Source organism: Aythya ferina (assembly GCF_964211825.1).
Source record: "Aythya ferina genome assembly, chromosome: 5".
NCBI classification, from domain to species: Eukaryota; Metazoa; Chordata; class Aves; order Anseriformes; family Anatidae; genus Aythya; species Aythya ferina.
Window position 1 is genome coordinate 6,568,939 of NC_140301.1, and position 13,270 is coordinate 6,582,208.

At 37.6% G+C, this 13,270-nt stretch overlaps 1 protein-coding gene across 8 annotated transcripts in view; it reads right to left on the bottom strand.

Annotated features, from left to right (window-relative positions):
• The window catches only part of SPON1 (spondin 1), a 398,866-nt gene that overhangs the window by 144,001 nt on the left and 241,595 nt on the right, over nt 1-13,270 (bottom strand). For all 8 annotated transcript variants that reach the window (XM_084521957.1, XM_084521961.1, XM_084521956.1 and 5 more), the window contains one exon: nt 482-615. In XM_084521957.1, the coding sequence (XP_084378083.1) occupies nt 482-615 (134 nt within the window). The remainder of the gene's footprint in view (nt 1-481; nt 616-13,270) is intronic.

Genomic DNA, 13,270 nt, shown 5'->3' on the forward strand with positions numbered 1-13,270 from the left:
AAATCAACAGTAAAAGGACACCTGCTCTAAATAATGAAAGTACTCACCTATAAACAAATCTGTTCTTACTGATAAAGGTCCATTTAGGAAATCCTGACTACAGAACTATTGTTCATCTCAACCTAGACCATGATTTTTTTATATGCATCTCAGTGAGAAGGATGCAGTTTTGATCTTAAAGGTTCCAGAATCTTTAGGTTTTCAGGTGCAATAAATAGAAATAAAATTTTCAGTAGACTGAGAGCCTACCAAGTTCCATTAGGGTTACCAACTCAAGGGTAACTGAAAGCATCAAGTAACTTTTGAACACTTGGGCTCTAAGTTATTAACATTTAACTGTGCAAGTAGAACTATCTTTGTTCAAATGCACTAAGTGAGAAGAAAGTATCTAAGAACTCAGTTCGTAAACTAATAAATCATAGATTTACTATTAATTGAATTTGACTTTAATGATAAGTTTAATATGCATAAAAATACTCACTTTAGAATTACACAGCCTGTGCCAGTAGGAGGAGCCGTCCAAAACACTTGAATGCGCGTCCTCCTTCTAGGTGTGCTCTCAGTAACTGCAACAGGACAATTACTCATGAATTGCGTTTCTTCTTCATCTATGATCTAAGGAAAATAAAGAGAGGAATGTAAAAGGGTAAGGACATACATAGACAATATCTCTCAAATGTGTTCTGTCAGTTCATGTTTTCTTTCATTGGGATTACTTAAAATAATCTCTGCTTAGCACAGCACTACTAGGTAAATTGATTTTAAAACATGCAGATAACTCACTATAATAGAAAAAAAATGAATATAGAAGAATATTTCAGTTCTAAGTTTATATAAGATTGTCCTTTCTATGCACAGCTGCAAATAACCTTGTTTGTGATTCTGATTACAGGAGTTCCGGGTAAATATTAATGACCTGAAAATATTTAAGGATGCAACATCTCCTTTTTCTTTTTTCTTTTTTTAATTATAGCAACTGGTTAGGACACATGGAAAAAGCTAGAAAAGAGGTTTTCAGATTGTTTACTTTTTCTTTTCTTTCAAACTAACTTTTGTTTAAAGAGTATTTTTCACCAGGTATAAAAATAAAAATCTCCAGGTCAGAAGAGGTAACACGTGAATCATATTGATTTATAATTCAGAGTCTGTTATTTAGTCCAATATGCACACATTTTTACTTTTATGAGTGAATGATACTGAACAGAAAGGTTTAAGTGACATAAGTTAACACAAAACCAGAGAGGCTGACTTGGAACTGGTGTTGTTCCAAGGATTTTACTCAAAAGTGTCTGTGACAAAATAGCTTTCTCACTACATATGTACTTCATGGATTGTACTTTAAGCCTTCTGTTCATCAGATCTGAAAGAAAATTCACCAGAAGCTGCCAAGTTTTATTTGGAAACAGCCAATACTGTGATACTGCAAAATTTCTCTTCAAAATTATTCAGTGGTCCACTGTCATTGATGAAGTAAAATTTCACACTACATTGGGTCATGTTTCAGGCAACAAATTATAAATCATATTGTTTTGAGAAAGAGCAAAACTCATCCCTAAAGGAGCTTTTTTTCAGAATTCTGGTTTTAATAACACACACTCTTGCCAAATTACATTAAAAAACCATCTTCATCTGTAAATATAACTTTAAACAAGTATTTTGACTCAAAATACAAATTTACCTTATAAAAAAAAAAAAAGACAATATCTATAGTTTGACCAGATTTGCTTCAGTGAGCAGGCATCTACATTGCCTTACCCAATCCTACTGCCTGCATTCCCAAACATTTCTAGCTGACCCAACAAATCTATTTCTCGTTTTCCATGACAAAAGAGAGGCACTGACACAGAGGAGTGAATTTAAACTCTATTTAGCTGGTCAATACGATGGTGGTTAACGAGTTTTAAATCTAAAGCCATTAATATTCTTTGACTTTTTCAATGCTGCATAAAATCAGAGTAAACATAATGTATGCAGCTACTACTTTGCTAGATTTTAATTAATGTGAGGTATTGGAAAACATGGGAGCTAGTATAAGCTGAAACTGGCACTGCTCTACTGTACTACTGCTTCCATGTAGTACAATCTAATTCTCTTAACTTGAACATTTAAAAGTCCCTAATCTACAGTTCTGCCTTGATCATCAACAGTATTTATTCTGTCTGCCTTATTCTGGCAACATATTTCTCGGAAAGGTTGTCTCAATTACTGAGGAGCACATCAAGTGATCTTTTGTTCATATATCACAGTAAAAAGTAAAAAAAAAATAAAATCACGGAAGCTTTGAATATGTGATTTTAATTTATATAAAATAAAATACCATTATATATTGCACTTCATAAGACTAAAGGATAATTCATGTTGAAATGGCTGTGAGAAGGTCATCTACAAATTCTCAAGAAGGATATATTTTCTAGAAAAACAGAACCACTACAAATCACTGGATGAGTTACACTAGCTCCATGTTCCGTGGCTATTAAAAACTGCTGTTGCTCTATCTTAACTGACATCTTGGCATAAAAACTTCAAAAATATATTCAATTCAGGTCAAGTAAGATTAAGCACTTACAGGTAAGCGTAAATACTTTGGCTGAACAGATAAAAGTTACTCAATGAACCTTTCACATGTTGCTTTTTACAAATCTAGCGTAGCTCTTGTCTGAAACACACTTCTTCAAGGAATGTTTCTGGAGAAGGCCAACTGAAATGAATCTGTGTTCTCAAAGCACAGAGTTGCTATTTTCAGCTAACAAGCATTCAGCTGCTTTCATATCCCTAGACATGATTCTTCCCACAGTCATCACTGTAGACCCATCTGTGATGCATTTAAGTGTTAGGTAAATTCTTTTCTGCAGGCAAGTCAACCCTGCTTTTTTGCACAACAATGAATTTCACAAGGAAAAATGAAACAAAACAAAAATAAAAGTAAAAAAAAAAAAAAAAAAAAATCCAACAACTAATACTTAAGAGAAGAGCTATGGAGCAACTATGAGTAGTTATTGCGGGTAGAATTTCCGGCTACTGCAAAAACAGAAGCCAAAATATTTGTCTAAATTCTAAATAATTGAAGCACATCCATGCACATTTCCACTGGCAATAAATGAATATATAAATGCAGGCATATTTCGCATTTCTGTAGCCTACCAAACTGCTGAACCTTGCAAGTTATGAATTTTCTCAAGGAATACAGATGACCAAAAAGAAATAATTTAAAAGTTCTGGCTGTGTTTTAGAGCACAGTCCTGGAAGAAGAGACAGTGTTTGAACCTCAAGGCTACATCACGATTTCCTGCATCAGTTACCATCAAAGCAAGAATACTTATTGCATAAGTGTTTGGTGGGAAAAATGACCATAAAAGAATAAAGTCCTCCAAAAAAAGGGTTCCTTTGAAGGAAAATTAAACTGAAGCTTTCTTAATAAAGACTACTGATGTTGATAGAATACAGTACAGAACTCACATATTAGTTAGAAAAACTCAAATGCCAGATGATCTGAGATATTAAAATACATATTTTAAGATATGTTATAAATTTCAGATTCTAGTACTTCAGGAAAATACAAAAACATCTCGTATATGTATTTTTTAAAAGGTGGGGTTTCTTCCATATCCATGGAGGTTTGATTTTCTATAATAAGTTCCAAGGTGCAATACAGGAATGGTTCACCACTTATATAACAGGACTCCAAATGACACAATATTTTAGGGTGGTGGATGATATTATTGCAGTCTCACATAACACATGGGAAAGCAATAGTATCCTGGCCAACGCTGGGGAAAAAAAAAAAAAAAGAAAAAAAGAAAAAAAAGATATGTAATCTCTGAAAATAATACAATCCTGATTTTAATTTTGGAATCAAGTCAGACCACATAGGCAAGAAGGAAAGAACTGGCAGGAAAAAAAGCATGCAGATTAAAATGTAGCATCTGCAAAATTATAGCCTGCTAAACTCTAGGTTATGTGTAACGGGAAGCCTCACATTTTCAAGAATGGACCAGCAAACTAACTGTATATTAAACAAAAATCCTAAAAGCTAACATGAACACTTGGCCCAAGAATCTGAGGTCTCAAAGGGAGTATATCTCTATGCAATGAATTCTTTTGAATCCACGAATTCAATGATATTAAGTCTTAACATTTTATTTAGTGGCTTTTGTTTTTGGTTTGTTTTCTATTACGGTTATAATATTATCGGAATAATTTATTCCCTCAGGGAAACTAGTGTAAATCCTGAACAAGACTCTTGGAGTTAACCTGGATTTGAATGAGCATCACAGAGAGTAGAATTTGGCTGAACTTTTATAAATCTACAAACATGGAAGTAAGGATATTAAAAGGGAAAGTTTACCAGCCCCAGGTTCAATCTTGCATTCTTTGCCTAGTCCAAACACTGAAGAGGTTGAGGAATTTTGGGTGTTCCTGAAAAGCAGGACTGGATAAATGCTTGGTTGTTAAACAGATGAATGAGTGGTTTGCTTTTCTAAGAATTACAACATTTCATGCTGAGTGATAGACCTCACTATCTGACTTCTATAAAGTGTTAGTCAAATGAGCTAATTCAGGAAGTAATCCTCTCTGCTGTTAAAAGCACTTAAAAACGTACACCGGTGTTAAAATGTTGAAATACATACAAAAATAGTTATGTACACCACAAAGAAAGGAATTAATATTAAGTACAAAGGAGATGAAGTTACATAAATCCTCTACTGGCTTGTGTCCACTGTTTAAACCACTGGCAAGGACCTTCAGCACCATTCCTTGTTCTGTGTGGACACATCATCACTTTCCACCCACTGAACATCTGTGCTCTAATGGAACGACCAAATTTTAAAAAAAAGTTCAGAAGACAAGCATTTTTGTAGGCAGTTTTCTTCTTTGGAAGAGTTAATAAGGAGTCAGACTTCCAGAATGTTGCAATCTACTTGAGGAAACTTTCCCGTTATGAAGAAAGCATTGGGTTTACATAACAGTAATAATATTTGGTCTTTTGGATTTAATTTAGAACAGAGCTTATTATATGGAAGGGAAAGTACTGATGTACAAAGTCTTAGCATATCTACCTTGAAGATACACTTTCCTTTGTAATCAATTTCTTTGAATAAGGGACACGGTATTTCCTTTGGAGTTTATACTTAGATGAATCAAACATCTAAGGGACGTTTTTAAGAAGTGTCAGTGATCTGTCCTGCTGCAGTCTGCAATCCAAAGCTGTGTAGCATTAATAAGCACTGCTGGGCTCATTGAGAGTTGCCTTCTTTAGCACTGCACCTGAAGACTGGACCAGCCACCTCGGAGCACTGGTGAACAGTATGCACATCTGTCAAAGAAGGGCATGGCTAAAACGTGCACGTAGTTTATTACTATGTAACTCCTAGCACAGACTTTACATAAATAGACTACAAACTTGTTATTGGAAGTCAAATTTAATTCTGTAATCATTACCTGAGTAGAGATTTTATTCAATCAAAGGTTTAATGTAGTCAGGTAATGTGATGGTAAGTCCTGTGAAAGCAGTACCAGCACGGGATTCACGCTGCTCCACCTGGCTGCCCGTGTGTCCAGCTACCTGCTTGTTTTTCATCGCAGGCACAAGGTAGTTGGAAGCCTGCAGTAAAAAAAGGACCCTTCCACTTCTACAAAAGTACGATGCTAGATAGTCGGATCAAGTCTTTGATGCAAGAGAAGAAAAACTAAGAGATACATGTAGCTTCCAAGACATTAACTAACTAAATGGTGTGTGAGACACTATAGGGAAAAGTATTTGAATTCCGTCCACTTGTCCTCTTCTTTCAACCAAAAATTTTGAACAGTGTGTTCACTGTGAAAAGGCTGTGTTGGATATCAACAGGAAAGACAAGCTACTGAGAGAATCCAGTCTGAGAACCTTATTAATTAACATGTCCCAAAAGTATTCACTATCAAGAACCTTGTTTATGTCGTACTGTATTGCAAACTGGTCTGCAGGCTAAACTACACCTACCAGAGGACAGGCCATAAGGTCTATTTCAAGGTGCAATTCAAACAAGAGGAAGAAAACAGTTTGGTGTAACAAGAACCTGGCATACAACAAGCATAAAGCACTGCACTACCAACATCTACACTAAGCAGCCTGTCCTGCTGAGAAACTGCTTACGGAAAGCTTAACAGCAATTTCTTCTTTACTTAACTCAATATATAGGAAGAAAGAACACCTGTATCAACAGTGATGGGTAACAACAACTTGTCATCAATTAGCATTTGCAAAATGTTAAATTGCATACTTTCTGTTGGGTTTGAACGATTCTCAATTAGTTCAATCAATGTGACTTGTTGAATTCCTGGGCTTGTGCCGAAGGCATTAGCAAGTAGACTGAAAACGGTCCATCAAGAAAACGCCACACCAGAAACTTTCAACATATGAACTCTGGTTGTTATGAATTGAGAAATTTCTATCTATGCAGTCACAAAGAGTGGATTTAAGGTTCACAAAAGAAGAACCAAGTTTTGTTTCCTATGAATTTTTATCCTTGGCTGTAATATTAACATTTATATGAAAATGGTTGGCTGAACTGTTTGAAGCTCCTTTATCAGACTACATTACTAGCATTTTTGACAGATAATACAGCTTTTTCCAGATAACATATTACTTTTATAATCTCTAACAGAGAAACTCTATTAGGCATGGAAAGCTGTCATTATTCTCATAGCTATAAATCTCATTTTGTTCCATCTATAGGTTTTTTCAAAAAGTAGCTCTTTTGACTAAGAAAATTCCTCTCATTTCATGTATGAAAAGCTCTTAGTAACCACAAGGATCCAGCAAGGAAAGAGCAAAATCTTTTTGAACAGTATTACCATATGAAATCCCTTCAAAAATTCTGGTTTCTTAATGCAGCCAACCCTATCCAACCATCCTCATCAGAAACAGGAAATTACTCTAAAGATTTAACTTGTTTTTTTCACCTTGGCACGGTTTGAAGAGCACCAGTTGACTACTGCCCAAGAGAACGCCCTGGTGTAAGCGACAGAGTGCACAAATCAGCACAAGTAAACTGGAAGGGGACTTCTTGTGACATTTTGCACAGAAGTTGCAAGTTGCTCTATGCCCCGCATGGCAAATGGTTGAAGGCTTCATGCTTCAGTTCACGTTCAGTCTACACAGCTCATTTTACAACATTTAAATAATGTCACAATCTTGACCAAGACTGAAAATTTTAGTTTCGAAGAAATTTTTGGCTCATCCCAACATATAATTTAGTGAGGACCTAAATCTAGAGTAAATTTACTGAGGTCAGAGGCTGTACTGAACAGATCAGCACACTAACTTTTGTGTTGGTTTTTGTTTGTTTGTTTGTTTTGTGTTTGTTTCTGTTACATTCAGGTAGTAGCTAAAAAACTGAACTTGCTTTTCAATGCAATCAGGGTTTGTTTGTGGACTAAATACAGCTTGCATTTGGAAGCATGAAATGAGCACATGGGAAAGGATTGATTTTATGAACACTCGGTCAAATGGCAATGAAGAAATACTACTTTTGCAATTCTGTTCTGAGGATTAAGACGCAGAACCATCCTACCGCAGCCCTGAGACAGAGTAACAACCAGCAGGGATGACAGGGATGCCGAGCAAGGCTGTGCCGTGGCAATCCCTTGCTGGCAGAGGCCCCACAGGAACAGTCAGCATTAATCAGAGCAGTCCTCTAGCTGCAGTCCCATCACCTGAGCCAAGACCAAGCCAAAACTGCATGATTACAGTGCTAACATACCTGTTTCAGAAAAGACTAACCACAATAAATTCAACGAAGATAAATGGAGCATTTGCTGGGTAATGCTTTCACAGAGGGATTCTTTCATATTCAGTGTTACTGTCAAACTATTTCCGTATGAATATTAGTCACTTGGCAAAAAATAACCACTGTTTCAAACTGGTAAGTAGTTTTGGCAGGGAAAAGTTAACATTTGATATGTGGTGTCTCAGCTGCTTTCACCTTGGGAGAAGTGTTGTTTGCTGAAAGTGATGTTTTATAAAAAGTCAACCTCGCAAACCATCATGGATTTTTATAAAACAATCCTAAAGTAGTACAAGTTTTAGGATTTTGCACATTTCTTTTGCAGTCACTACAGTTAGGACCATTCATTTAAGCTTATAATATTCACACATTTCTAAAAAACAACCTCTTGCTCTTCCCTGAGAATATTTCCTGCCATTTTGTCTAGTCATATATAACACGATTAGCCACTTCATATATAAGAACCTATTTTAATCTGATTTTCTAGACACATAAAAGACATTTGGAAGTTGTGCAAAGGAAGAAAAGTTTTTCACAGCCTCATAAAATAAAGTGAGATAAAATATAGCAATGTGGATAAAGCACTCAGTTGGAACTCACAAATGTGAGCCTCACTGCTGAGCAACCTCTCTCAAATCGCTTCAGTGTGGTCTGTTTCCCAATTGCTAGTGGAGATGCAGACACTGAGCTCCTTTTCCAAAACAGTATGTGCAATGCTCTTTAAAAACGCACCTATTATTATCCTTAACAGCTTGTCACGCCTCAAATTGGCCTCAGACGTCATAAACAGAAGTTCTTCAGGAGATTAAATATGAGATGTCAGATATTCAGCCTATGTTGTGCCATATCGATAGCTCAAATTAGATGGAAAAGTACTTTAGAGAGTCAACTAGGAATTCAAGTCAGGTGAATCCAGGGAAGCTAGGGATTGCCCCATGTACCACCCTTTTGTCTCACTTTGGTAAAATGAACAGCCCACTTCAGCCAAAGATTGTTGCATTGATGCCCACAGAACCCAGCAGGCAGAACAAAACCAAGTCTGGCAGAGCTGCAGTTTGAGAATGACATCTTTTACAGCTGAGGATGCTCTGACAGCATACTAAGGGATAATTACTTTTAAAATTGTAATTACTTAATTACTTTTAAAATTGAAATTTAAGTACTGCTAGGAATAAGGACCTTGTTTTGCAAAATATATTTGGATTCTGATTGTCATGCACACTGGTCTAAGAAGGAAAACCTTATTCACATCCTTATCTTGCAAAAGCTGAAAGGCATTATAGTTGAGCATGCTCTGGGACCAACATTTAAGACCCCACTTCTGAAATGCAAGATGCAGATTCCCATGTCCATCCTGAATCTAGCTGCTCACTAAAAGCGTGAACTTTGCCAAAAAAAAGAGTAACTTTCAGCCACTCTCTTCTCTGATCCGTTCTACCTCACATATGTTCTCACTGAACCGAGGGAAGAACTGCCTCTACAGTCAGGTGATGAAAGCACTGATGTGTTTTCAAATCACTGCTCCATTTCAAGGACTCTCTCTCCAAGTTGTGAAGCCAGTCTTCTCACTCGGACAGCAGGGAAGTATTTTACTCTTTCTACAAAGCAAAGAGGAAAAGACTGAGAAACCAACCCTGAAGCTGACTGTTCCTGCATGTAGGAGCACTCCTTGGGGCTGCAAAACACCCTGGTGGAATCCATGTTCTAGACGACTCAAAACATTTGTCCCTCCACCCAGATTCAAAGTCTTCTGTCACTTCTGACAGACCTCTTCCTCTGACTAGAAACCATGCCTTGGGTGAAAAAATTCCCCCCAGTCAAACAATTGTGAAAATTGATACATTGCATTAAAAGGGTCAGTATACTGGCATTTTTATTCTGGTGACACAAGATTGAAATGTTTCCCCCAAAAACTGAAAGTCCCCTCTAGCACTGGTTTGCCAGCCCAGGATTGAGATCCACGTCAGTTCTAACAGTGATAACTTAAAAACGTTCAATTAAAAACCGTATCAAAATTCCTCCCACATTTGTTTCCAACCCCCACAAACAAACATCCTTAGCTGAAAAGGCACAAGACAGACTGAGCTTTCCCCCCAGACTTGACCTTGTATGGTGTCTTGAACTAGGGCTCATCGATAGTCTTCTCACGTCTCTGTCAGGAGATTACATTTAAGCCAGCACGAGCACTTTGCCCATGTTACTGCTGCTTATATATATATGGTGTTGCTTCTGCCAGCACCAAAAAATCATAAGAAACTTTCTGTGAATAAAAGATTAATCTCTGGTTGGCTCAGTGGGCCACTCATGCATGGAGAAGCACATACACATTTTAAAGAAGAAAAAAAAAAAAAGGAAAGAAAAGAAAAAAAAACTCTAAGTATACATTACAAATTATATGTTTCCCCTACATTTTCTAAATCCATTTGGTAAAGAATTCATTCAGATTCTTCCTGTCTGAGCATAAAACAAAGATTCATAAATGTACACTTAACTTCAGATCTTATGCTAAGCATGCACTGAAGGTCACTGATCAGAGTGCTCAGTACCTCGTAGGACTGAATCCAGCTTGAATTAGAGTTATGTTTTATGGATATGCTTGTGAAAAGCTGAAGGGCTATATGATTGCTGGGAGCACGTTTTCCTGCTGTATTTGTAAATTTAGCTAAAAATCAGCACTAGCATTTTGCCAAATCCAACACGGAGTATCTTGTCAGCAAATTCTTAATAATTTGTTGAAACTGTAGGAACCTGTTTGCACCAGTATTAGGATTTTCCCCTATTTCTGCAGCAACTGTCTTTACCTGCCTGAGCCCACGTGTTTTTTCTTCTGTCAATACATGAAATTCTTTGAACTAATATACCATTTACAAATAGTTGAAAGGATGTGCCTTCACTGGAACTAATAGATGTTTTGTTAATAAGCACCATTCAAGCCCAGTCAACAACATGTTTAGAATTCAGCAGCCCAGAACTTCATTCACCATCAAAATAAGCTTTAAGCTCTCAAATGGATGAGAAATGCAAACAACTGAAAACCTGAAATCCTATTGTTCGTAACAAGAGAGAGAAAACGTGATCCAGTCCTAAATCCACCGTTCACGTCCTCACTTCTGGAAAGCTTAAGTAAAAACAGACAAGGAAATCTGAATTTCACGTAACAGGAAGCAAGCACACGTGCTGGGTATCGCCACCTACCAATTCCTGCACTTTGGTAACGTTGGTATTCAGTGATGCTGCTGAGGGTGTAACCCTTCCCTTTGAAACGAATTACACGAGGAATCCTTTGATAAGATTATCATTTATGTACCACTGCCACAACTGTATAATAACAGTATCTTTAGCACAGTAATGAGCTGTACACAAGCAATGGGAGCGCCAGAGAAATATTTGCACAGAAGACATGGACGTTCCTTATCTTCTGCTCACACAGGCACTTCTCATTTACATTTATGTGGCAAGAACTCCAGGTTCCCTGCCAATTTAATTTGCGACTGTTACTCAGGAACTAGCCTTTTCCTTCAGCACAACATCTCAGATAAGAACCCAGTTGCAAGACCAGCTGATCAAAGGAAAAGGAATGGTAAATGCAAGGAGACACATAAAACACCAGGTAAGGAAGAAATTATCCAGTGGCTAGCCAAACCACATACGTAGCTCTCCTACTGCAGCCACCTCTGTGTCTCAGTTCTTCCTGCAGAGCGATGATAACAGCCTTCCTTCTTCCCCAGCCACTCTGTTTTGCATTCGTCAGAGCATTAATTGTCAGGCAAAGGAACCTTTTCTAACCATCACCGACTGCAACGTGTGCTTAAACCTAGATGGGGCTTCCTTTCCAGTATAGTCAATAATGGTATTGTAGAGATGACACTCTCCTACAATATGATACAATACTGGGGAGTAAAGTACAAAGGTAATGCCTCTTCTGCTGCTAGGTACATCGGAACTGATGAAAGTCATTTGAAATACAGAGTAAAGTCTGCATGTTTTCCTGGATCAGCATTTCTCAGTTACTTACTCTGTTCAGGCATTTCATTTATCCTTCATTTTAGAAAGTATTACACCACTCAGCATTAAGAAGACGCTGCCAAGAATAGCTACCTCACTTGGAGCTCCTCATTTAAGTTAAGAAGGGATTTAAGGATTACAGAAAAATACATATTTTTAATAGCATTATTGTCCTGCTTGATGCCGGAGCTTTGAAGCATCAGCAGGTCTGGCACACATGGTCTTCGTGAATTTCTCAGTGCCAAAATATACATCCCAACCTAGTCCAAGCGTATTCCACACAAATTCCCTCAGCCTTCAGAGGGCTGTGTACAGAACATTATCTACTTCAGAGAGAGTTAATCCATTGCTAAAACCGCATTTCGAGCAGAAATACTGTTGATCTGGAACTACAGGCTTTATACAGATAAATTTAAGAAGGCTTTTACCTCCTTGGAAGAGCTGACGAACCTTTTGCACAGTTACTGGCATCAGCTCAGGAATACTGCTCATAGAGAAGGGGTGCAGGGCATGGTTGGTGACAGCACTGACAAGAGTTGTGAGCAATTACAAAGTCACCGGTTCTTTGTGCGCGTACGAGTGCGTGCTGGCACACCAGGCACAGCCAAGAGCTAACAGTCCAGGCTATGGCTCCTTTTCCTTTTGAAATGCCACTGAACTATTAGCGTGCAGATCCTCAGATTCTCTCCTCGCTTAAAAGGCACCGCAGATCACACAGGCTATTCATGAACTATTTCTCTGTGTGCAGGTTTTTCTATAAAGCCTAATTTCACATCACCTGGAGCACCCTTCTGGTAAGCGAAACGCGCTTGCTGAGAGTTTCAAGGAAGCCAGAAAGCTCTGCCTTCTCCCTTCTGGCAGGAGAGGATCTGCTTCAGAAAGACAGGCTGCAGCCAGGCAGCACTGAAGCCGTACCTTGGCGAGAAGGGGAGCCCTGTGGGCAGGCTTTTGGTTTCTTTGCAAGTAGTTGGTAGGCTCTCATTAAACTCTGCCTGCAGTCCGCACGGGTTAAGCGCTGTGCCCGAACGAAAACCTCCCAACGCCAAATATTAAAACTGAATTTGTATAAAAGCAGCGTTTTGACACTCTGCCTGAATGCTCTCTGACACAGGATGCTCAGAAAGGGTGCAAAACAATGGCAAAAGTATTATGAAAAAGAAAAGTAATTTAGTGGAATTTTTAAAGTTCTGTGTTCCCTTGACTATAACAATATATTTCATCATGGTACAAGGTGGCTGCTGGAGAGTTTTAAAATCTTCTCAAGGGAAATAAATATGTGGAAATGGATTCTGAAAAAAAAATGAATACAGAATCTTAGGAAAGATATAATAAAATCCTTCATAGCTTTGTAAATTGAAATACTGAAAAAAAAAAAAAACAAAACAAACCTGCAACAACAGAAACTGAACTGTATCAAATTGTACTTTGTGCACAGAGTAACACTATAAGAACTGACAGCCCTTTAAGTTCCACAAAAAATAATAATATTGTGGTTTCTTGCT